The 22,060-nt window shown below is 43.3% G+C and overlaps 2 protein-coding genes and 1 long non-coding RNA gene across 3 annotated transcripts; 2 read left to right on the top strand and 1 right to left on the bottom strand.

Moving 5' to 3' along the window:
• The first annotated feature begins 5,449 nt into the window (after window positions 1-5,449).
• selenol (selenoprotein L) lies at window positions 5,450-15,084 on the top strand. The gene is made up of 9 exons (XM_056427608.1): window positions 5,450-5,591; window positions 6,490-6,568; window positions 7,001-7,054; window positions 7,464-7,509; window positions 10,458-10,585; window positions 10,723-10,837; window positions 12,815-12,937; window positions 13,325-13,462; window positions 14,092-15,084. Exons 1-9 carry the CDS (start codon window positions 5,486-5,488, stop codon window positions 14,230-14,232), a joined length of 930 nt encoding a protein of 309 aa, XP_056283583.1. The 5' UTR covers window positions 5,450-5,485; the 3' UTR covers window positions 14,233-15,084.
• A 363-nt stretch (window positions 15,085-15,447) lies between these two features.
• clec11a (C-type lectin domain containing 11A) lies at window positions 15,448-20,009 on the bottom strand. The gene is made up of 5 exons (XM_056427610.1): window positions 18,877-20,009; window positions 17,515-17,629; window positions 17,196-17,303; window positions 16,825-16,908; window positions 15,448-16,637 (listed from the first exon to the last, which is right to left on the bottom strand). Exons 1-5 carry the CDS (start codon window positions 18,985-18,987, stop codon window positions 16,225-16,227), a joined length of 831 nt encoding a protein of 276 aa, XP_056283585.1. The 5' UTR covers window positions 18,988-20,009; the 3' UTR covers window positions 15,448-16,224.
• On the top strand, window positions 16,950-21,891 carry LOC130202249 (uncharacterized). The gene is made up of 2 exons (XR_008833322.1): window positions 16,950-16,993; window positions 20,000-21,891. It is a non-coding gene; the product is annotated as an uncharacterized LOC130202249 (long non-coding RNA).
• The last annotated feature ends 169 nt before the right edge of the window (window positions 21,892-22,060 follow it).

Raw genomic sequence — 22,060 nt, forward strand, 5'->3', positions numbered from 1 at the left:
CAGGCTGTGTCCTTTTTTGGGGGGGGGGGGGAACTAATGCAGCCACTTCTGCTCATGAAAGATTAGATAGATCCAAGATGATTACTATCAACTATACTTATTATTACTTATCATTATTATTATTATGGCATCGAACCTAAAGGTAGCACCTTCCGACCAACTGGAGGCGCCTTTCAAGCCACCCAAGGTCACCTGACAATAAAATACAGAATAAAAGCATGAAAGATAGAGACGACATAAAAACAAGTCCGACATTCACACAAGACGATCTTGATTAATCAATACGAAACTTAAAAAAGAAAAACGGAAACAGCAGATGCCTGAATTATTTCCAAGGATGCGAATAATCCATAGTTGTGTGTTTCTATATCTCAGCTTCACGTGGTTCTGAGCTGTAGCAGCATGGAGGCCGGCTCCCTGAACAGGACCCGCTCTGTGGAGATGTAACGGCTCATGATTATTATTATTATATTATTAATGATTATTATTATCTTCAAGAGATCACGCACTAAAGAAGAATAACGTGTTCATGTTATATTATGATGCGTCTCTTTAACTGAGGACAAATTACACTCATTCAACCCGAATGACTGATGGGAAAATGTCGTCAATTAAATGTTTTAGTGATGCGTGAAGTCAATCTCGTATATTGTTGTGCTTCGTGTCTGGTAATTGGCCTGAGTGAGTGCACCTTGAACTGACAGCTGTCATTTATAGACACTTAACAGTTTGCATATTTTATAAGTAGGTAATGTTAGCGTTGTGGATTATTACATTAAAATGTTGCTTCATCTATAAATGTGAATTCAGGACTTTGTTCTTCCTTCATGTCCTGCAAGTATAAATGCTCCACCTCTGTTCTTATTCCATACTTACCTATTTGTGTACTCATGATCTTTGAAGGTCGATGCAAGAGAGTTTATTCTTCAAGCGAAGACAACATCCCGAGTTCAGGGACCGAGTTATTCTGTTCTTTACAGCTTGGCTGACACAACCTTTACCCGCTTTCAATTGCTAAGTGTCAATTGCACCTATAATTAATGTTGTAAATCACAGAGCGATAAACTCTGCCTCTCACATGGGTGTGACGCCCGTAAGTTTTATACTGTGCGTCTACCAAACTGTCACAGTCAGCGTTGTCTTTCTCGTGAGAGTTGTCACAACCCGGCTCTTAGGGCATGGCAAATATGGCGCGGACACAGCATTAAGTCAAAGAAAAGTGTTTATTTCACGTAATAACGAAACAAAACGTCGTGAAGTGTGGCAGTCAGTAACATCAGTAGTGCCCATGTGCATGTGTGTGTAATGGAGTGTAAGTGTTGTCAGCCAAACCCAAGGAAACCAACAACAAAGGAAACCAACAACAAAGGAAACCAACAGCAAAGTAAACCACGACCACCACCACTCCACCTGTGAGGAGAACTGAACTCTCTCCCCATCCTCCGACCGTCCTCTTTCAGACTCACATGTCTGAATGCTGCTAGCACAATTTATGTTGTCTATATGTTTACATGTTTTTTACTATTTTTGCACTTTATGTTGTCTATGCACTTTATGTTGTCTATATGTTTACATGTTTTTTACTATTTTTGCACTCTATGTTGCACAATTCACTTTATGTTGGACAGAAGAGAAACGCAATTTCGATCTTCTGTATGTTTGCACATATGGAAAATTGACAAATAAAACTGACTGACTTTGACTTTGAACAACGCGCCATGCACAGTGTGAGATCAAGGCCTTTATGCCCTCCTGCTCTCGGACCAGGTGTGCTGCATCAGGAAATCACTCACCTAAGGACATGATTAGTGATTAGACACGGGGACCGTCACAGAGTTGAGAGACTTTTTCCTGAACCCTAACCCTTTTGCCGCTGTGCCTCTGGTGGTGATTGTTTCCACGAGATTTTGATCCTTACTCCGACGGGCTGAGCGTTTACCCATTCAGACCACACTGTCGTCACACTATGCTCAATGTGCCGATGTCATATAACTTATAAGTGAGGTTCAAAAATGTAGATGTAATGAAGCAAGTAGACATGATATGACAGGAAGTTGGATATTCTGCAGCTCCCAGTGCTCCTGTGTCGCTGCTGGCCGAAGCAGCTTCACTGTATTCACAGAGAAACGACGTCTGTTTCCAAACCTTCATGCTGCCTTGCTGTTGTCGGTGAAAAGTATGGCTGGACACGTTAAACTGTGTTGGCCTCATGTAGCACACGAGTAATGTGTTATTCAAGAATGTTACACATGTTTTAATGGAGAATCTTGGCAGTTTAAAAAAAATATGTTGAAGAAAACTTCCAGAAGTGTATATAAAGCAACATAAAATGGAAATATTCAAGTAAAGTGGCCCTATTATGTAGGCTTATTATGGTTGCTAAAATATGATTGGACAACTTGTAGTCCATACCTGAGGCCTTCATTGTAGTTTCGGGGGACTTTAATTATGTAACCCTGGACTCAACTCTGCCTGCTTTTCACCAGTTTGTGTCTTGCCCAACAAGAAAGAACAGGACAATTGACCTAATGTATGCTAACGTGAGGGATGCATACAAAGCCACGCCACTTCCTCCCCTCGGGAAATCCGATCACAATCTGGTTTTCCTACAACCCAAATACACACCAAAAGTGCGCAGGCAACCAACCCCCACACGCTCCTTCAGGAAATGGACTCCTGAGGCAGAGGATGCCTTCAGGGACTGGAGTGTGCTGCAGGACTCTTTTGGAGAGGACATCGAAGGGGTCACACACTGCACTACTGACTGCCTGAACTTCTGGATGGACATTGTCGCTCCCACTAAAACAGTGCGCTGCTTCCCTAACAACAAGCCCTGGATTACCTCTAATGTTAACCCTTGTGTTGCCTTCGGGTCAATTTGACCCGATTCAATGTTTAACCCTCCTGTTACCTTTATATTTACTAACATATTTTACCCTTGAGGTCAATATGACCCCAGCTATTAAAATCTCCAGAAAATTATTAGAATTAATATTGTTTTCCAAGTTTAAGTGTGAGGTACTTTATGTTTGTTTGTTGACTCCCGAAAGAACACCGACATTAAACATTGAATCGGGTCAAAATGACCCGAAGGCAACACAAGGGTTAAACATCTCCTCAACATGAAAAAGAGGGCATTCAAAGAGGGGGACCAGGCAGAGCGGAAGCGCGTACAGGGAGAGCTGAAGACCAAGCTGAGAGAGGCAAAGGACTCATACAGAGGGAAGGTGGAGCAGAAGCTGCAGGAGAACAACATGAGGGAGGTGTGGGATGGCATGAAAACCATCACAGGCTGCAAGAAGAGCGGCGGCACTGTGGAGGGGGATGTGGTGAGGGCAAACCAGTTTAACCACTTCTACAACAGGTTTGACAACACAGCGCCAGGTGTTAATGACTGTCTAACACCTATTCCTGCATCCCCCCCATCATACGCCATGCACTTGACCCGCTGCAGTTTGCATACCAGGAGAAGGTGGGCGTGGAAGATGCCATCGTCTACCTAATGCACAGGGCTCACTCTCATCTGGACAAGGGGAAAGGTGCTGTGAGAATCATGTTCTTTGATTTCTCCAGTGCCTTCAACACCATCCAGCCCCTCCGACTGAGTGACAAGCTGGTGCAGATGGGTGTGAACGCCCACCTGGTATCCTGGATCACTGACTACCTGACGGAGAGACCTCAGTTTGTCAGGCTGAAAGACTGCGTGTCTGAGACTGTGTCGTGCAGCACTGGCGCTCCTCAGGGGACTCTCACCTGTCCTGTTTACCCTGTACACATCAGACTTCACCTACAACACGGAGGCGTGCCACATCCAGAAGTTCTCTGATGACTCTGCTGTTGTGGGATGCATCAGGGATGGACAGGAGGATGAGTAGGCCTACAGGAGCCTGGTGGACACCTTTGTGCAGTGGTGTCGGCAGAACCACCTGCAGCTGAACGCCACCAAGACCAAGGAGATGGTGGTGGATTTGAGGAGGTCTCGGCCTCCTCTGCTACCAGTCTCCATCGGGGGTGTCTGTGTGGAGGTGGTCAACACCTACAAGTACTTAGGAGTTCATCTGGACAGTAAACTGGACTGGTCAGCCAACATAGATGCCATCTATAAGAAGGGTCAGAGCCGGCTCTACTTCCTGAGGAGGCTGAGGTCTTTCGATGTCTGCAGCAAACTCCTGCGCATGTTTTACCAGTCTGTTGTTGCCAGCGTCCTTTTTTATGCGGTGGTGTGCTGGGGAGGCAGCGTGAAGAAGAGGGATGCAGGGCGACTAGACAGGCTGGTGAGAAGGGCAGGAGCTGTTGTTGGCATGGAACTGGACTGCCTAACATCAGAAAAAAGGACATTGAGTAGGCTGCTGACCATCTTGGACAATGACCACCACCCACTACACAGCACTCTTAACGGACAGAGGAGCATTTTCAGTGGCAGACTCCTGTCACTGTCATGCTCATCGGACAGGCTGAGGAAGTCCTTTGTCCCCAGGGCAATACAACTGTACAACGCCATGCAGAGGGGGAGGGGGAGGGACTTCTCTGCATGAGTCTACCTCGGTCTCCCCTCCTCTTTTCAGCTCTTTATTTTTCCATCCCACTGTCCATTTTTTTACTCTTTTTACTCTTTTTACTGGCTATACTAGCCCATTGCACTGACTGTACTATTTATATCACTTTGCACACTGTAATATCTGTATAATATCTGTATACACCCTACTCCCTGTGAACATGTTCTCCCTATGTGTATTGTTTTTCTTCTGTGATTCTACTGTGACTTGTGTATGTATGTTTGTGAGTTAAGTTAAGTGTATAAGCTACTGGATGACCTAAATTTCCCTCGGGATTAATAAAGTATCCATCTATCTATCTATATCTGTATTCCACCAGGATAGACATTAGAAATTTGAGAATAGTCGGGGGGAAATAAAATAGATGTAAACACTATGTAACCACTATGTAACGCAAGTGACGCAAACCGCTTTAGTTGATCAACACAAAAAGCGATACCAGGGCAAATGTCCATCAGATCGAAGTTTGACTGACCTGATCCAAAATGTGGGATGAGGACCAGCTCCATGAAAATATTATAAATAAATGGTATTAATACTTTAATCCCATATGAAGAGTTGTGTCTTGCAGCTCCATGTGTAGGGATATGTTGATTTCACATTTGATTGACTGGGTCACACAACATGGGACCTGCGCTTATTCTTTATTATACAATTTATGTGGAATAAACAAAATGCACGTTAATAATGAAAATATCTGTTTGAGATCCATTTAGTATAATCTTTGAATCATAATTGTCCGTATTGGCCATGCAACATGTGTTTTGGACACTAGGCCAACACTGGAAGACTAAATCAGCTAAAGACTATCCCATACGAGGCTTTGAGCACGTGACGGCTCCACGTGACCACCGGCCATGCGCATGAGCTCCTATGGATGTCCGTGCGCCAGCAGTTGGTTCAGCGTGCAGGTGAGAGAGGAGCCGACCATGGCGGAGGGTGCCACCGTGTCGGAGGAGACTCTGGCGAGTGCTCTGACCCTTCTGGTGAACTTGGGCCGACTCCTTCTGCAGACGGCCCGGCAGGACGCGGAAGGTAGGAGCACTTAGGAGGGAGGATGCGGCTTGAATAATGACGTTTTGGGTTGATTAGAGGCGTGAAAATATATGTGTAAAGTATCATGTGATCCAGTGGCGGGATGATGGAAACTCACACACCGCTAATGTCAACACAGAGTACAGTGAGGAGCGCGTGTTACCGGCTCCGTGCGAGAAAAGGAGGAATGTGTGTAGCGTCGTAGATCCCAGGTGCACCTGAACGCACCACTGTCGCTGGCTCTCCGATGGGCGAGCGTCAAATTCTAGTTTCATAAGTTGCTTTTAAATTGTTCCACTTGTCCCTCATTGTGTCATTATATATGTGTATAATAAACATGTATTCATAATTGGTTTTCCGAATTGGATTATATGTAAAAGATTAATTTGGGTGTAATGTGTAAAGGTTGTTTTATAACCGATGTATTTTGCCCAATAAGCAAAACAACATCTTTGTTTAAACGTTTATTTAACCAGGTGAGCCCCATTGAAATTACAAAGACAGGCAGAAACATATGAAACACATAGTTACAAACAAAAAACCCAGAACAAGTTAAAAGAAACTAAAAGTTAAGAGACAGTGACGTAACTGAGTTAATTTAAAGAAACATTGACATTTTTGGGAACCTGCCTCATTAAAATGCAAGTTAATTAATGTCAGTCTGGGGTTGCTTTTCACCACGTATAGGATCAATCATCCAATGTAGCATTAACATACATACAATAACACACTTGTAACCTTACCCCCACATACCACAACAGAATAATTACAATTTAACTTTTGACTGTTTCACAAGATGGCTCCAACATGCGCCTCTCATGAGTGATTATAGCAGATCACAGTGACATTCCACACATCAGCCTGACCCATAGCTTTGTCCCTTTCTGTTCTCCGACAGACTCCCTGGAGAAGCTTGTCCCGTATAAGATCACCACCCTGCTCGGCCTGATCACAGCCGGAGCAGACTTTTACAAAACGTGAGGAGAAGCATTTTAATCAGTTTTACGATACATATTTACCTTTGCATTAAAAATGCGGAAGGTTATGTTTTGATCGCCGTGTATTTATTTATTTATTTATTTGTATGAGTGTTACTCGTATAACTCAAAAAGTATTAAACCGAATCGCATGAAATTTAGTGGGATGATTTGTTATTATCCGGGGACCATTTGATTAGATTTTGGGATCGATCGGTTCAAAGGTCAATGTCAAGGTCATGACAAGTTCACAATCTTCTTTTTACCATAGCACGGTCAATTTGTATCCAATTGGCATGCAACCAATGCCAACATGTTCATAATTCAATGCCCAATCTTGTGATATGCGAAGGTATGCGCTCTACCGAGTGCCCCTTCTAGTTATACATATTTCAATGCTGTGAAATGATTCTGTGTGTTTCTGTTGAGCAGCATAGGAGTGAAGAAGAAGAGTGAAGCCGAGGACATTTGGCAAAAGTCTGATCAGTAAGTATGAGAATATAATCCTATTAAATGATGATAACAATCTTGATAAATACAGATGTTTATATCTTACATGTGAAATAATGTCCATTAATAATTTTCCAGGCCCTTTTTTCATCCCCTCCAGCATTTGAAATGGTGTACATATGTCTGTTTGTGATAAAACATTATCGGGATGAATTATCTAAGTATGTTAAGTGAGGAAACGCCAGAAAAAGATGAGAACACAAATATCATAACTCTGCCTCCATCCACCCCAAAACCATAACACTTTGCTCAAACCTGCACTTAAGTCTCCACTCGACTTGCAGACTGGTGTTGGCTCTTGTTCTCCATATTATTGGTTAGTTACGTAATGGATCAAGTTCAGAGTCGACGCCTCTTTATCACGTAACCTTTCTTCCTTTCCCAGCACTGCAGCAGTGAGGGAGAAGGTGGAGGAACTCCTGCAGCTCGAGGTCTGTATGTGAAGCTGATCGTTTATTTATTTATAACCTGTATATCATGTATTTATTATGATACTTTCTGTTGCACTTCTGGTTAGATGCCAAACTGCATTTCGTTGCTCTGTACTTGTACATGTGTAATGACAATAAAGTTGAATCTAATCTAATATAATCTAATCTAATTTTACTGCTGATCATAATTTAAGTGACCATATGCAACATTCAAAAACTTAAAAAGTGACATTTTACACCCTGAATACAGCGAAGATAGGGGTCCACACCAGTATACGCTTTGGGTGGATGTTAATATAACGACTCCCTAAAATACAGTGTTGTGGCTGGATTTCTTCCTTTTTGGTCCATTCTGACTACCGTAATCTCTTTCCCTGATCATATAAACTTGTATCTCTCGCCTATCTGACTGCTGGTGAGACGCCACAGGATACTCACCCACTGGACCTCAGTAATCAAACACCCACAGGACACAGAGAGTTCGGATCAGAGTTCAATTCACGTAGATTTATTTGTAACCAACAGTTTCACAAATAATCCTGAGCTGGATCCGGTCTCAAAGACAACAACCTCCTCCACATCTGTCTTTCCCAACTGCCAAATAAATAAAATTGACATATTATTAGAACATCACACTCAATGCATGTGCTCCTCCGTCCACTCCCTTATTACATATTATTTCTCGTCACTCAGTTTCACCCCTGTCTCAGTTCAAGACGGTTATTTTTAGGAATGTGGAGGTTTCTTGCTGACGTCTCCCCCCTCGTTACTTCTCTTATCGTTAGTGTCTGAGCATCCCGGCCATTGCTCTACAGCCTCCTCTCTACCGGTTAATACTGGACCAGCACGAGGCCGCTGTGTCTATCTACTCTGGTGTTCTTGTAACTACTCTTCAGGTAGAGAGATGTGTGTGCCCCCTAGGTCATCTGTGCAGTTGTAATTTAAGCCTAATACACCATTATGGCCATTATTAACACACGCTACTATATATGTTGTGGACCAGGCACGTGCACAGATAGAGCCCTAGTGGTGCTCAAGCACCAGCCCTTTTGCCCTGGATGAGTAAAGTGCCCTTTCTGCTGGAGACACATTTTTTTCATTCATCAGTATTTAAGAATAAAAGTTACTCTCTCTGTCATAAACTCCCCACAAATGTGTTTTAATATCCGACGGAGCATTTATTTGAGTTCTTGTGAGAATTTCTCCCCGACATGCTCCGCGGCGCTCACGAGCCCCCCCCCCCACCGCGCCCCTCCCTCCTCCTCCTCCTCCACTTCCTACTCCACGCAGCGCTCCTCACGCCACCAAACGGCTGCCCCTCCTTCTCCTCTGACCCGCAGCATCAGACCAACAGGGCATGACGGTGTTTGTCCCCTGACGTTGTTTTGTAACCACAACATTAGCGCTGCTGAAAACATAACTGGTCGACGTTTCCTAAAAAAAAAAAAAAAAAAAAAAAAACTCAGAAATCCATGATTTCAAAGCCTGACATCATGTTTGAGAGAGAGAGAGAGAATCTTTTTTGTGTTGTATAAATGCTGTTTAGACAATTTTGAAAGTATGTTTATAAATTTCACAAGAATTCACAGCCAGAAAATAGCAGCTAAACTATTCTAACAATGCTAGCTCTCGGTGTAGCTCTCGGTGTCATAATTCAATGCCCAATCTTGTGATATGCGAAGGTCTGCGCTCTACCGAGTGCCCGTTCTAGTTTGGTCTGTTCTAGTCTTAGAACGATCAATCTTGTAGAAAACGGACAACACGGTTCAGCTAAAATAGTTTTAATTTACAGTAAAGTAACAACACAAATGATCCAAACTATAGTTTTAGTCTTCACTTTCAATAACACATTTTCGCTGCTTCTGAATTTCCTCTTGGCTGTTGATGTCGATCAATATCGCTCATTTTGAAAATGAGGTCAGAGGGCAATACGGGTCTGTATCAGACCAGCGAGGAGGGCGATAGTGGCTGGCATGACGACCCATTATCCAATCAGAACACTTGTACTGTTGTTTCCATAGAATAATTCATCTTTATTCATAAAGAAAATGTAAGTAGCTGTCTAATCCTGCCCAGGGGAAATGCAGGCCGAGGACGGCATCATCAGTGTAATGCTGCTTATGCTTCAACTCTGCCAGAATTTTTTTTTTGGCAATGGATGCCCTTTTTTTTTAGGATTGAGCACCTGCCCCCCAAAATGTCTGTGCACGTGCCTGTTGTGGACGCACACAATTTAACACATTTTATCCACCACAACAGTGTGTGTATTTATATACATGGATTTGTATTCTCATTCGCCAGGATCTTCAGTTATAAATGAGTAATAAATCAACAACAACAAAACAAAAGTTTCCCCCTGGATTCCTGAAATAGAATTGGGTCATAATGCAGAATGTGTGTTTGTGACTCTGTGACATGAAAACATTTGATAAAACTGACTTTCACATAAAAATTCATTTAGACGTTGATGCTTTGTGCTTGTAAACCTGGATTATGTCTCGTCCAGTTTTGTTTAACCCTTGTGTTGCCTTAGGGTCATTTTGACCCGATTCAATGTTTCACCCTCCTGTTACCTTTATATTTACTAACATATTTTACCCTTTGGGTTCAATTTGACGCCAGCAATTAAAACCTCCAGAAAATTATTAGAATTAATATTGTTTTCCAAGTTTAAGTGTGAGGCACTTTATGTTTGTTTGTTGACTCCCGAAAGAACACCGACATTAAACATTGAATGGGGTCAAATTAATCCTAAGGCGGGGGGAGGGTGTAATGATTCGGGTCAAAATGACCCTAAGGCAACACAAGGGTTAAGTTTACTTTTATTTTTCCTTTTTAATTATTTCAAAAATAATAAAACAATTTCTTGAAATGCTTTTACGTTATTTGTGTGTGATTTATGGGGTGTATGGTGTGCTGTTTGTGTGTGTGTGTGTGTGTGTGTACAGCGGGAGTGGGACTCCTTCCTGGAGACTGTGGACATAGGTCTGCAGACGACAGACAGGCAGCTGTCGGGAGGGAAGATCGCAGAGCGCCTGAGCCCTGACACCCCGTTCACTGATGGACGGAGTGGAGAGTGAGTTCACACACCGCCGGTCACAACCTGAACCGCCTCGTTCTGCTGATTAAAACCCACAGTGAGGTTGGTCATCAGCACAAAGGTGCCTTTTAAAAAATGTATTACAATCCGTGTTGTCTCGTCATTGTTTCCAGGAGTGTGACCCTGGGTAAGTACCTGGGTCGGGGTCAGAAGCCGCTGCTGGTCCTCATCAGACATTTTGCTTGACTGCCGTGACGAGACCACGTGGCCGAGCTGGCGGCCAATCGGGTCAGTTAATCTTCAATCTAATGGAAACATTTTTTTGTTAAACATCAACCGTCTCAACCTGTTGCTGCACCCTGACAGCGCTCTGTGAGGACTGCTGCGAGTGTTGGTTAAAGAAAATACAGTTTATCCTCCAGCACACAGAACCACGTACGATCCCACTGCTCCTTTAACTCTTGGGAGTTGTTCCTGATCCGATGTGAGGTCCTGGGTCAGGGATGTCGTATGTGTACAGCAGGGACGTGCGGAAAAAAATAAAATAATGATAACATCAAATTTATATTAATATTTGTCCACCGATCTTTATGTATGACTAATTTCGAACATTTTATTGTCAAAATCGCTGAATTTGCCTATTTCCTGTTCAAATACAGGATGAAACGAGAGCTGAGGCGACGAGTCGAGCCGAGCCTCTGATTGCGCAATCCATCACAAGCTGGGTTGATGCAATTGGCCCGTGCGGGTTGCCGTATCTGCATGTCGTCAATATAATGTTTGCAGATATGTTTATTTGCCCTGATTTCCCACAGTCTGGCTAAGGTCTTTAATCATTACAGTTTAATGTTTGTAAGTGACATATCTAGTTAAAATAAATAAAACCGCAGTGAAAAGGCGCAGGATGAGGCAGATAATACTCTGCCTCACTGAAGGGGCGCTAGTGAGCCAACGGGTACTTGTTGCTGTTTCTTCTACGCTGAGGCGCCAGGCGAGTCAAGTCTGTTTGTTTTTATATTTTGCTACGTCTGACTGCCAACATGGAAGAGGATTATATATCTAAGCTTAAAAATGTATCAAAACTGGACTTTCAGTCAAAAGTGGACATGATTAACACAGGTAGACCAACGCCGGAGCTAAAAGGTTTGCTTCAAAAATTCAGGCTATCGCCGTTTAGCTAGCGGATGCTAATAGCGTTCTAGCGTTTCTGGTTCTGTGTTGTGACGTCACTAGTGACATCACAGAGCGCCGAAACAGAGTTTATATATAGAAGTGATTTCCAGCAGGAATTTACTCTGTGAATCTCACGCGGGTTCACCCTCCTGGGGAGGGGGGGTTCTGAGATCCACATCGGGGTGGGTGGGACGGCGATTCTCGAATCGCCAGGACAAACAGCAAGCACACAGACAGAAAAACACACGAATCAAATTACTCCAAAACAAGACTATAATGCTTGTGAGTCAAGTTTATGCACATATATTCACACTACTTTGCATTAAAAAAAATAATATATATATAAATTTTTTTTTGCCGGGAAGTACGTAAGTAAGTTTTACGTATCTGTAATATGTACCGTGTGCGTTTGTGCGTGTGTGTGTTGTGTGAAGAATGCTGATGAGACATGAAATAACCAGGAGCCAATTGAATAAGCCCCTTTTGGGTTTATATATTTGTAAATCTGACACTAAAGGAGTCAGTGCCTCACCAACCATGAACCTCACCGCACGTCACTGGTGTACAGATTTGTTAGGTTTTAGAGCATGTGTTTTCAATTTGTATTAAAGAATACGCCCTATGAATTATTGTTTACTCCTCAGGGTTGTAATTATTAGAAGAAGATTAATAATTACAATCATATTATTGCTGTGTTGTTTATTCTATACCGGTCACCCTGAGAGCAAAAGGTTCCAGGGTCACATCTGAGTAATGAGCAGACACAGGAACAAGGGTTTGTTTCAGGTCTCCCCACATAACTCACCCACACCACACAGGACTCAAGGTCATAAAGCTCATACTGATAAGAGACCTAGCGGGGCTTTATCTTTAAGGTCAAAACCCCACAAGATTGTAAAGCCCTCTGAGGCAATTTCTGAATTTAATTCACCATGTTGGGTTACAAAAGTGTCCCACATGGTTTTTTCCCCGCTGCCTTGCAGCCACCATTCATTGGTTTTTAAATAAATAAATGACTTGACTTTGGACAGGACTGGTTAGTGTTGACAGATGTTCATTGATGTGAAATTGTTTCATGTTGCGTCCCTGCAGGCTGCCCTGGAGGCTCGGTCAGTGCGCGTCTTGGTGGTTTCTTTCGGCGGGATGGAGGGAGCTCAGCTGTGGCTGGAGCAGACTGGATGCACTTTCGACTTGCTGCTGGATCCTCAGAGAAAGGTCAGGTCGACATAATGCAGTCAACTATATAAAAGGATCAGATTACAGCAGATTAAACCTGTGTGCATGTTAATACACTGCGGCCATATTGATATGCAGCGCAGGTGGGTAGGTGCATGAGACCAGAGTTATATTTAGCCGCTGTTTGACGATGTGTCCTGAAAGCCCAGCGAGCTGGAAGCCTCCGCACCATTCACTCTGACAAGTCAACCGCCAGATGTTCACGCAGATGTGAAATGGAAACCAGGGCATTCAACCAAATATGAAGACAGAAGATTTTCCACATGCCACATATCCAGGGCGGATGTCTTTCCTTCCCCCTTCTGATGGTGCTCCTGCAGAACACACTGCGCCTCCCTAACGCAGGGCGTGTCGTCTCTGCCACAGGTGTACAGGGGCTTCGGCCTCGGCTCCTCCTACGCCAAGGTCATGAAGTTCGGCTGCCTGCTGCTGTACTCTGAGTACGGAGCTGTGGACAGAGACTTCCCCGACGTCCCCCCTCGGCTGCTGGAGGATATCTACCAGGTACAGATGGACGACGCGGCCGCAAATGCTTTAGGAGGTGCTGATGTGGGAACCTGAATCGGTGACGCGAGCCGAGGAGATACGTGCCAACATGTTTATGGGTTACGTGTGCGGGGTTTACAAACAAAAAGCTCGCCCCACCTCTCTCTCCCTCTCTTTGGGCTGCCTTTTTTAAATGGAGAGAAAAGACTTTGGTTCATAACTGCCTGATTCAGATTTGACGACAAGGAAACTTCCTCCAGTCATCAGTCTCGTTTTAAAGTGCAACTTTAGAGAAATGACGTCTACAACTAAATCTCAAATCAAATAACTAATGGAAATCACTGCTTTCAGTTGAAAACACTAGAGATGTGTCTTTTTGTTTCAGAAAATAATACTTTGGGACTCAATAACAGACCGTCTGTTGTGATCTAAATGTCATTTCCCTCAATTAATTGTCTTCAATCTCAATTAAATAATCCTCATTCGCTCAAAACATGACATTGACATGATAAAGATCTTCTCTTCTGTACTTTAGTTCACGCAGCAACAATGAACAATAGAGCTGCAGAGTCTAGTACGAGTGTGAGGCTCAACTCAACTCTTATTTTAAGAATAGAACAAGCTTGAATGTGTTTCTGTGTTTTCAGATGGGAGGTAACTTTCTGCTGGATGAAGAAGGGAAGGTCTTTCTCTCTCACCCGTGTGAAAGCCCAATGGACCGGCCGACTGTGACGGCCATCCTGCGGGCCGCCGGCCCTCCCGGCTGCTCCGCCGACTCAGCAGAGTAACGTCCAGATACGTGAACACTGGAGACACTTGAGTTCCTCGGGGGGGTTTCTTCTTCTTTTTTTACCACATCACTGACACCACAGAGGAAGAGCAGCTCTTTGACTCACGTTTATGACGTCACGTCTCACATTCATGACACCATGAAGAAACGTGGCCGATGCAGAACTGTGAATTAAATACAAAATGATCTTCTCTTGGTGGTGTCAGTGTTGTGAAGGGAGTATTTTCTAATGAGCGGTTCAACTGGATTACAATATAATTCAGTATGAAATTAATTCTATTTGATATAAATAGTAATTTTTAATTATGCTGATTTGAGCATTTTACTGTAATCTGTCATGTGCGATCGTATGGCATTCCTCAAGGCTTTACTTTAAACGGGCTGAAATCGACAGTAAGAGCATTAATATGGAAGCAAACCACTATTGAGCAGAGTATTAAGCCCCTCCCCTTCTGTGTGCGTTGTAATCCTCGGATTACAACACGCCGTCCCGACTCTGGGCCCCATCCTCAAGTTTCCTACTCAGGTACACTGTTAGTTGTATTTGCGCTACTAGTCATCGGCCATGTTGAGAGCCTTGTGGAGTCAACTAATTTGCTCTGATTTTGGCATTTCGTACCTTTTTTAATCGTGAATTAAGGTTTGTATTTTGGCGGCCCAAAGTGGCGGTAAGAGGTAACATTTTTTGTTTTGGAAGAGAAAAATGACTACTCTCCAAAAATAATGGTTACTTTGTGGCTGCATCCTCTTTTTCTTATGTAATTGTAAAAATTGCACTTTGAGATTTAACTGTAATACAAAAGACATAATTAATGAAATTCTGAATCTATAAATAAATAAGCACATCATTTGTTTGTGTTTGATGTTTAAGTCCCCCGAGGTGACAACCCACGATTTCTGAAGAGTAGGAGCTGGGTAAGAAACCTTTATGCCTCTTTGTTACCAACTAAAATGTGTCTGGTGAGTATCAAAAGAGTTATGTACCAAAAACTGCAATAGAATATCTGGTCAGATAAGTAGTCTTCTTGGCGTATAATTTGATGAGATTGTTTTTGATTTAAATCAAAAATGTTTGCCAAGAGTCCTTGTATAGTTGCTTGAGACACTGTTTACCTTTTAAACTTTGGTAAAATAGTAAAAGGTTCTGTCGAAGAATATGTCTCGGCCTAAATAATCAAAAGTAAGGTATCAAAAAAGTATGCCTGTCATGAAAAGCATTTAAATTCAGTGTTTTATAGACAACTTTTTTGTTTTACATACTGTAGGACTCAGAATACATTTACAGTCATCGTGTGTCACTTTTAGAGATGCAAAGCGATGTCAAAATGTTCTGGCCAGAGATGTTGAAGCATCAGCACTTTGACCAGACTTTATCAAAACGGCTTCAAAGCTCAGAAGTAACAACAAAGCACCGGCTGTGAAGCCCAAACACACATTGATTTATATCTTCAAGAGGTCCATTATGTGCTGATTCTGAAGAAAGTGCCTCCAGCTTTTCCTCTTTTCTTTTGTAAACTTTCAGCAAATATTTAGAATTGCGTGAAATCCCAGCGTTGTGACTGGTTTACATTCATATCACTGCAGCTGTATGAATACAATAATGTGTATTATACTAACTTCCTCTGATGAAGTTACCTACTCTTACTTATTCTGTGCTTTAAGAACTTAAATGGCACTACATGGATTTGTGCGCATTGTAAAATTAAAAAGGGCATTTCAAAAAAAGAAAAATACCTTGAAATACTTTCAGGCCAAATGTTTTCAACCTACAAACATACTGACACTAGTTAAACACTTTCGCATGAAGCATATAGAAGTGAAATGATACTTGAAATTCATATTGAAATACATTAGTTCTCCTATGAGAGGTTTCAGGTGTCTTTCGACGGGAAATAAGTTATCTGAAAATATAGTGTGCTTTTATTTCTAAGAATTAATGACTGGAGGTCAAAGTAAGGTGGCAAAGGAGTAATACTGGAAATAAACATTTTTAAAGCGCCTCCCTGTTGTCAAACTCGCACATGTAGTTCATGGTCCGGTCGCAGTAGTGGTCCCACCAGTCGCCGTCGTCCGACGACATCGCCACGCAGTTCTCCCGCCTCCCGCCGTCCGGCTGGCTGGACAGGAAGTGTTTGCGCCACTGGAAGTACGAGACCCGCGTCCCGTCCTCGAAGTGGTACGTGCCCTCGGACCGCAGGTCGTTGACCCCCAGCCAGACGGGCCAGTTCCCCGGGTGGAAAAAGGACTTTACGTAATCGGCGAGGGCCTCCTGCTCGCGGCGGTCGCGGGGCATCGCCATGCGGCCGCCGCGCTCCAGGCACTTCCGGGACGCGCCGGCGTAGTCCACGTGGCTGTTGTACACCAGGTAGCATTTGTAACCCATCCGGTGACCCTTCTGGCATCCTGAGAAGCAGAGAAATATAAAGGGACGCAATCAATCGTCCAATCTTAAAAGCTGCAATCAACACGTGTTTCTTTGTTTGTCCACCAGAGGGCAGCGCAACGAGCTGTGGACACAAAGACAACTGGAGAGAAGTTGACCAGCAAACGGTTTGCTTATTTCATACAGCAGTCGTAACCGTGTTGGTACCTTGCAGTCGGCCCATCTCCTTGCGGTTGTCCTTGCTGTGCCGGGAGACCTCCCGGACGCTGTCCTCCAGCTCCTCCACTTTAGCTGCCATGTGAGTGACGGGGGACACCAGAGACAAGGAGACGGGAAGCTGAGTACAGGGCATCGTCCTGCTGGCCGCCTTTTAACGGTACAGATCTACCATGGCAAATGAGACTCTCCAAGGAATTGCACCATCACCGCGTATGATGAGGGCGTAAATTCCCTTTCTTTCATTCTCATTTATTGTTTTTTTTTCATATTGCGTCTTTCATACGGTGCAATTTTTTTTTTAGAGTATAGAAAAATGAGTTGGTGAAAAGTGAATTGTGGATGTGTTGTGCTGGTCTCACCGACCACCCGGATCACGCGGTCCATTAACTGGCTGACTTTAACATCCAGGGTGTAGTGACCCACATTCAGCTTGTGGATGGCCTGGTCCATGTCGGCTAATCTGGACACTATGGAGAATACACAGTGGGGTCAGATGGAGCAGGGGAACAGGAAAGAGGAATGTGTTGCATTCATATGAAATCCGACTGTGCTACTTTGAAGTACAGCGACACGGCTCATAGTTATTAGGTTAGGAATCATTTATCATGCAGTTATTTTCCAAAGTGGCGGCACACAGGGAGCATTGAATGTGAACTGGGTCTGGACGAGCAGACTCACAGACATAGTTGTATGAGTTCTCAAAGTCTGACACTGGGCTGGTTGGCTCCGGTTCAGGGTCTGGAAGGATATCAGGGACGTCCCCTCGCACCCTCTTCACCTCTGAAAGGGATGCCTGACACACACACACACACACGACATCTCTGTACACATCTGGAATTGTTTTGAATTCTTAATTTGTCTCGCATTCCAGAGGTGAGCCACTTTTAGTTTTATTAGGATGATGGAACGAGAGGGTCAAGAGTCATTTCACTCTTTATGGATTCAGAGGCTGCATGGGTAAAATATATTCTCATACATTTACTGCAGGCTTTTGGACCTGTAGGTCAATGATGGTTTCTACTTTAGTTTGTGTTTATAGCACACAAGTAAGTGTTAAGATAACTACAACTAAAGTATATAACAAAAAAGGTAAGAAACGCCACAGTGTTTACAAGAATAAAATAAAACCTCCCCTCAAAGTGTATCCTAATGCTATGGGTATCTGTTATAAATACATAATAACGAGATGATCATGATGATAGGAGACAAAACAATAATCCAATAAAAAGGATCAGTAATCATAAATAGCAAATTCTAAAAGAACTCAATCAATAAATATATGTTGGAAAATGAGCAACAGGTACACAATTATAAGGTCCTACTCATTTCTAAACTTCTAGACCTAAATAACTCAAATAATGAACTTAATGTTTATCACATAAACAAAATATATACAGATTTTTCAATAACAGACCACAATGGCTGCACATATTTCAATTATTATCCATCCTCAACGTCCTCTTCATGTTTGAGATCTTTACTTTTTAATATTGTCCCAATGAATCTGTTTAAGTTTGACACCATGTAAACTGTAATCACCGTCAGCTTCACCACGTGTGTCAACACGCTGCCTCTCACATGGACTGATGCACATACATCATCATACACATGAGACCGCCGTCGTCCTCAAAGTGTCTGGCTACAGTGCGCTCCGAACATCTCCGCCTAATATTTAGCAAAAAAAGACATCTGGTTGTTTATGTATCTGTGGCTTGATGTAGCTCCACCAGACTCCCTCCGACACACAACCCTCCGACCCGCTCTGTGCACGGTGGTCTGCCTCGAAGGATCAGACGCACAGCAGCAACACCTCCGATAACGTACTCAGTTTGAAGTCAATTGAGTCCATGCGCGCACACATTGGGCGACTACGGGTCAGTGGGTAGCAGGTCCGTTTTTCAATCAGGGGGTTGGAGGTTTTAGCTGCGTCTACGGTGTATGAATGTAACAGGATTGTAAGTCGCTTTGGATAAAAGCGTCAGCTAAAAAAAAAAAAAGACCTGTAACACACAATCGCACAGTACACACATCGGTCCTGACCTGTGTTGGTGTGGCGGCGGCGGCCGTCCCTGGAGGAACACACACAGCCAGAGACCAGAAACACAGGAGAGCGAGCGTGGAGGCAGCCGGTCCCATCTTCTGCGTCCTCATAACTCTGCTTTTACTTCAGCAGCAGTCTCTCTCTCTCTCGCACTCTCTCTCTCTCACTCTCTCACTCTCTCTCTCTCTCTCATGGGATCTCCCATTAGAAATGTGAACGAGGAAAAAAAAAAAAGAAAGACAGATGCCGAAATGCCAGTTGTCTGGAAAACCAGTCAGAGTCACATCCCAGTCGTCCCAGTTCAGGATGTCACTCTCCTCTGCTGCCAAACAACAGGAAAGCTCTGTGTTTGTGCTCCACCTCCCGTTTCCACTCTTTGTGTGAACTGTGTCGTGTTTACGCATGCGGGGGATAACAACACAGGGAATGCAATCTGAAGGTCCTTTAAATGTTAGTTTTTGGTATGTTAGCCTAAAGAGAAATTAACTTTCCAAAGAAAACCACGTACTGTATCTCCCAAATGTCGTACGCGGGGGAATAAAAGCAGTTAAAATAGACAAACTTTGAGATGAGGTTTAGGAGAACATTTTGAAAGTTTGAATGGAAAAAAAAAATTATCTGGAGATTCAAGACTTCTATTCCTATTGACAAACATCCTCAGTTCACTAGCAGTGTAAACTAAAGTAAATTATAATGCCTGTAAAGCACATGAAGCTCAAAGCAGTTGTGAAGACTTTTATGTAATAATCTCAACTCAATGTCCGCGTACAATTTGTATCTTGTGTTAACGTCCTGAATGTTGATGTCTGGCTTAAACGTTACGGCTGAATCTGGTGGCGAGTAAAAAAAACCTGCATGCCTGTAGCAGTCTGTGGTCATAAACTCTCTCTCACTGACACACACTTATGCACACTAACACACACACGCACGCGCTGGCATACATAGATGCACACACACAGCCCTTCTATTAATTTGGCCAAAAGTCAGGCCTGCTCGCCAAGCTCTTTAGTGTAATGAGATAAATCCTCAGCAAGAGAAATATGAGGTTATGGGGAAATGACGACGCTCAAGTAAATGTTTGTGTGTGTGTGTGTGTGTGTGTGCGGGGGGGAGGCTGTAAAGGAGGTATGCCAGTTAAAATGCCCCAAGAATCCAGCAGAGTTTCCAGGGGAGGGGAGGCCGGGCTCTGTGATCCGGAGACGAGGAGGAGCTCCGTCAAGTAAGAGGGACGAATGTGTGAGTGTGCAGGACGTCTGCATACACACACATCTGTTCCAGTGCATCTACACACACATCTGTTCCAGTGCACGGCGGAGTCCAAAACGCCGACTCTTTTTCCAGACTTCAGATTGGAACAAGGGTCTGTTTATCGTGGTCGTCAAATGACTCGTCAATTATTCGGCTTGTCGATCGACTGACAAGGAATCAAAGAAGTTCAGTCCTTTTTGAAGAAGAAATAGCACACATTTTCAGTGTCTAAAATGTGAAAAATGTCCTGCTTTTATTTATCTTACACGATATTAAATGAATGATTTGGAGATATTATGGACTGTTCATCAACAATAACACTAATTTGAAGAAGTTACCGTGGGCTTCAAGGAATTGCCCTGAACATGTCTCCCATTTAATAAACACAAAGATTAATAGTTAATAATGACAATGACTAAGTATTATATAAGTTACAGACCTGCTCTTTTTAAATATATGAGCATTACATTTAAAAACACCCTATCACTTTCCCAATGTGTCTCTTTGGTATTGCTGTCCACAAGGTTACAATGTATACATATTTATTTGGGTCTATACATTTGTGTAATTGTGCATATAATATAGCACTGAAATGCAGATATTTGTCATATTTTGCTCTGACCACATGACATTGCCATGTGGACGACTATCTGCTGACCTCTCTGACCTCTGAAATAGGAGAACTTGTCAGTGTGGTGCACAGCTAACTCCCTATCCGTCCGATCAGTCCTATGGTTTAATTAATTTTCAGTAAAATAATCCGCCACGTTTTTTAAGAACAAAAATAACCGTCCCGTTGCCGTTTTTTCATTCAAACATTTGGAGTGAAGAAAAAGTGAGAGTGAGCACAAAGCAGCCCTTCAGAGTGTGGAGGTGCAGGGAGGTGCTGCAGGGAGGCGGTTGGACCCGACAGAGCTGCCCCAGTTCAGTGAGGGATGAACACAAACATCCAGTAAAGACCAACACATAATATATTTAGATTTAATCTGTTTGTGGTATATTTTGTTCTAGACGGGACCTTTTTTTTTTTTACCCGGCCAGTTTAAAGGCCTACAAATATCAACAATTAGTGCTAACACACACATTGTAAAACATTGTGATAAGTGTGTGTACGTGTCTTGTAGCTACAGGGTTGTACAAGTGCAAAAGGGGGGAAAAGTTCTTTAAAAAATCCTTAAGTGGCTCCAGAGGGAGCAGCGTGAAGTCAAGTGAAAGTTAAAATGATACCATCCTTATCCTCTTCAGAGCAACAGATGCTACGCTGCATTGTACCCATACGAGAAGGCAGCGTGCCACACGGACATGCGAGGAAGACGAGGATGAGACGGGTCAACATAAACCTGCACGCCACCTCGTTCTGCGTAACGCTCTCATTCAAAGGCTCACAGCCACGGCACTGTTCACCCTGGAGCCCGTCACCACTGTCCAGCTGTGCCGGCTCACGTGTTCTGGTCACGCAGTTCACTGACGGTAACCGACGGGATGAAGGTTTTCAAAGAGATCGAGTAGATCCTCAACCTATAGGTGGTGTCTTTAAGAAGACACCACCTTCCACGTACATGCATACACACATACATATCAATCTGCCCTCATCTATGTATTTTGTTTCTTTGATTTCAAAAAGGCTCAGATACACACACACACACACACGTTCTCTAATACTCTGGCTTTATGATGTTTTGTCCACTGTTTTGTCATCCTCTAGGAGGTGTTATGTCTATGTATTGTCTTTTCTCTTATAATAAAAAAAAAATGTACCTCCTGTTCTCTGGCTTTGCAATGTCATTTGATTTCCACGAATGAAACACGGCAACACTCCGGAGCCACGCTGCGCTCTGTGTGCCGAGGGCGATGGTGGAATGACGTCTGGTTATTGTAAACTGGGCCAATGTGTTGTTCAAGTGCACAGCACAAAGTTTCCTCTGAGCACCAGAC

The sequence above is a fragment of the Pseudoliparis swirei genome, chromosome 12 (genome assembly GCF_029220125.1).
Source record: "Pseudoliparis swirei isolate HS2019 ecotype Mariana Trench chromosome 12, NWPU_hadal_v1, whole genome shotgun sequence".
Taxonomy (NCBI): domain Eukaryota; kingdom Metazoa; phylum Chordata; class Actinopteri; order Perciformes; family Liparidae; genus Pseudoliparis; species Pseudoliparis swirei.

What these genes read in the sequence shown, in the direction of transcription:
- clec11a (XM_056427610.1), bottom strand. Translation starts at nt 18,987, where the DNA reads ATGAGGACGCAGAAGATGGGACCGGCTGCCTCCACGCTCGCTCTCCTG. An exon ending in CCGCGTGATCCGGGTGGTCG is followed by an intron (nt 16,909 to 17,195) that starts GTGAGACCAGCA and finishes CTCACATGGCAG; the next exon opens with CTAAAGTGGAGGAGCTGGAG. An exon ending in GGAGATGGGCCGACTGCAAG is followed by an intron (nt 16,638 to 16,824) that starts GTACCAACACGG and finishes TCTGCTTCTCAG; the next exon opens with GATGCCAGAAGGGTCACCGG.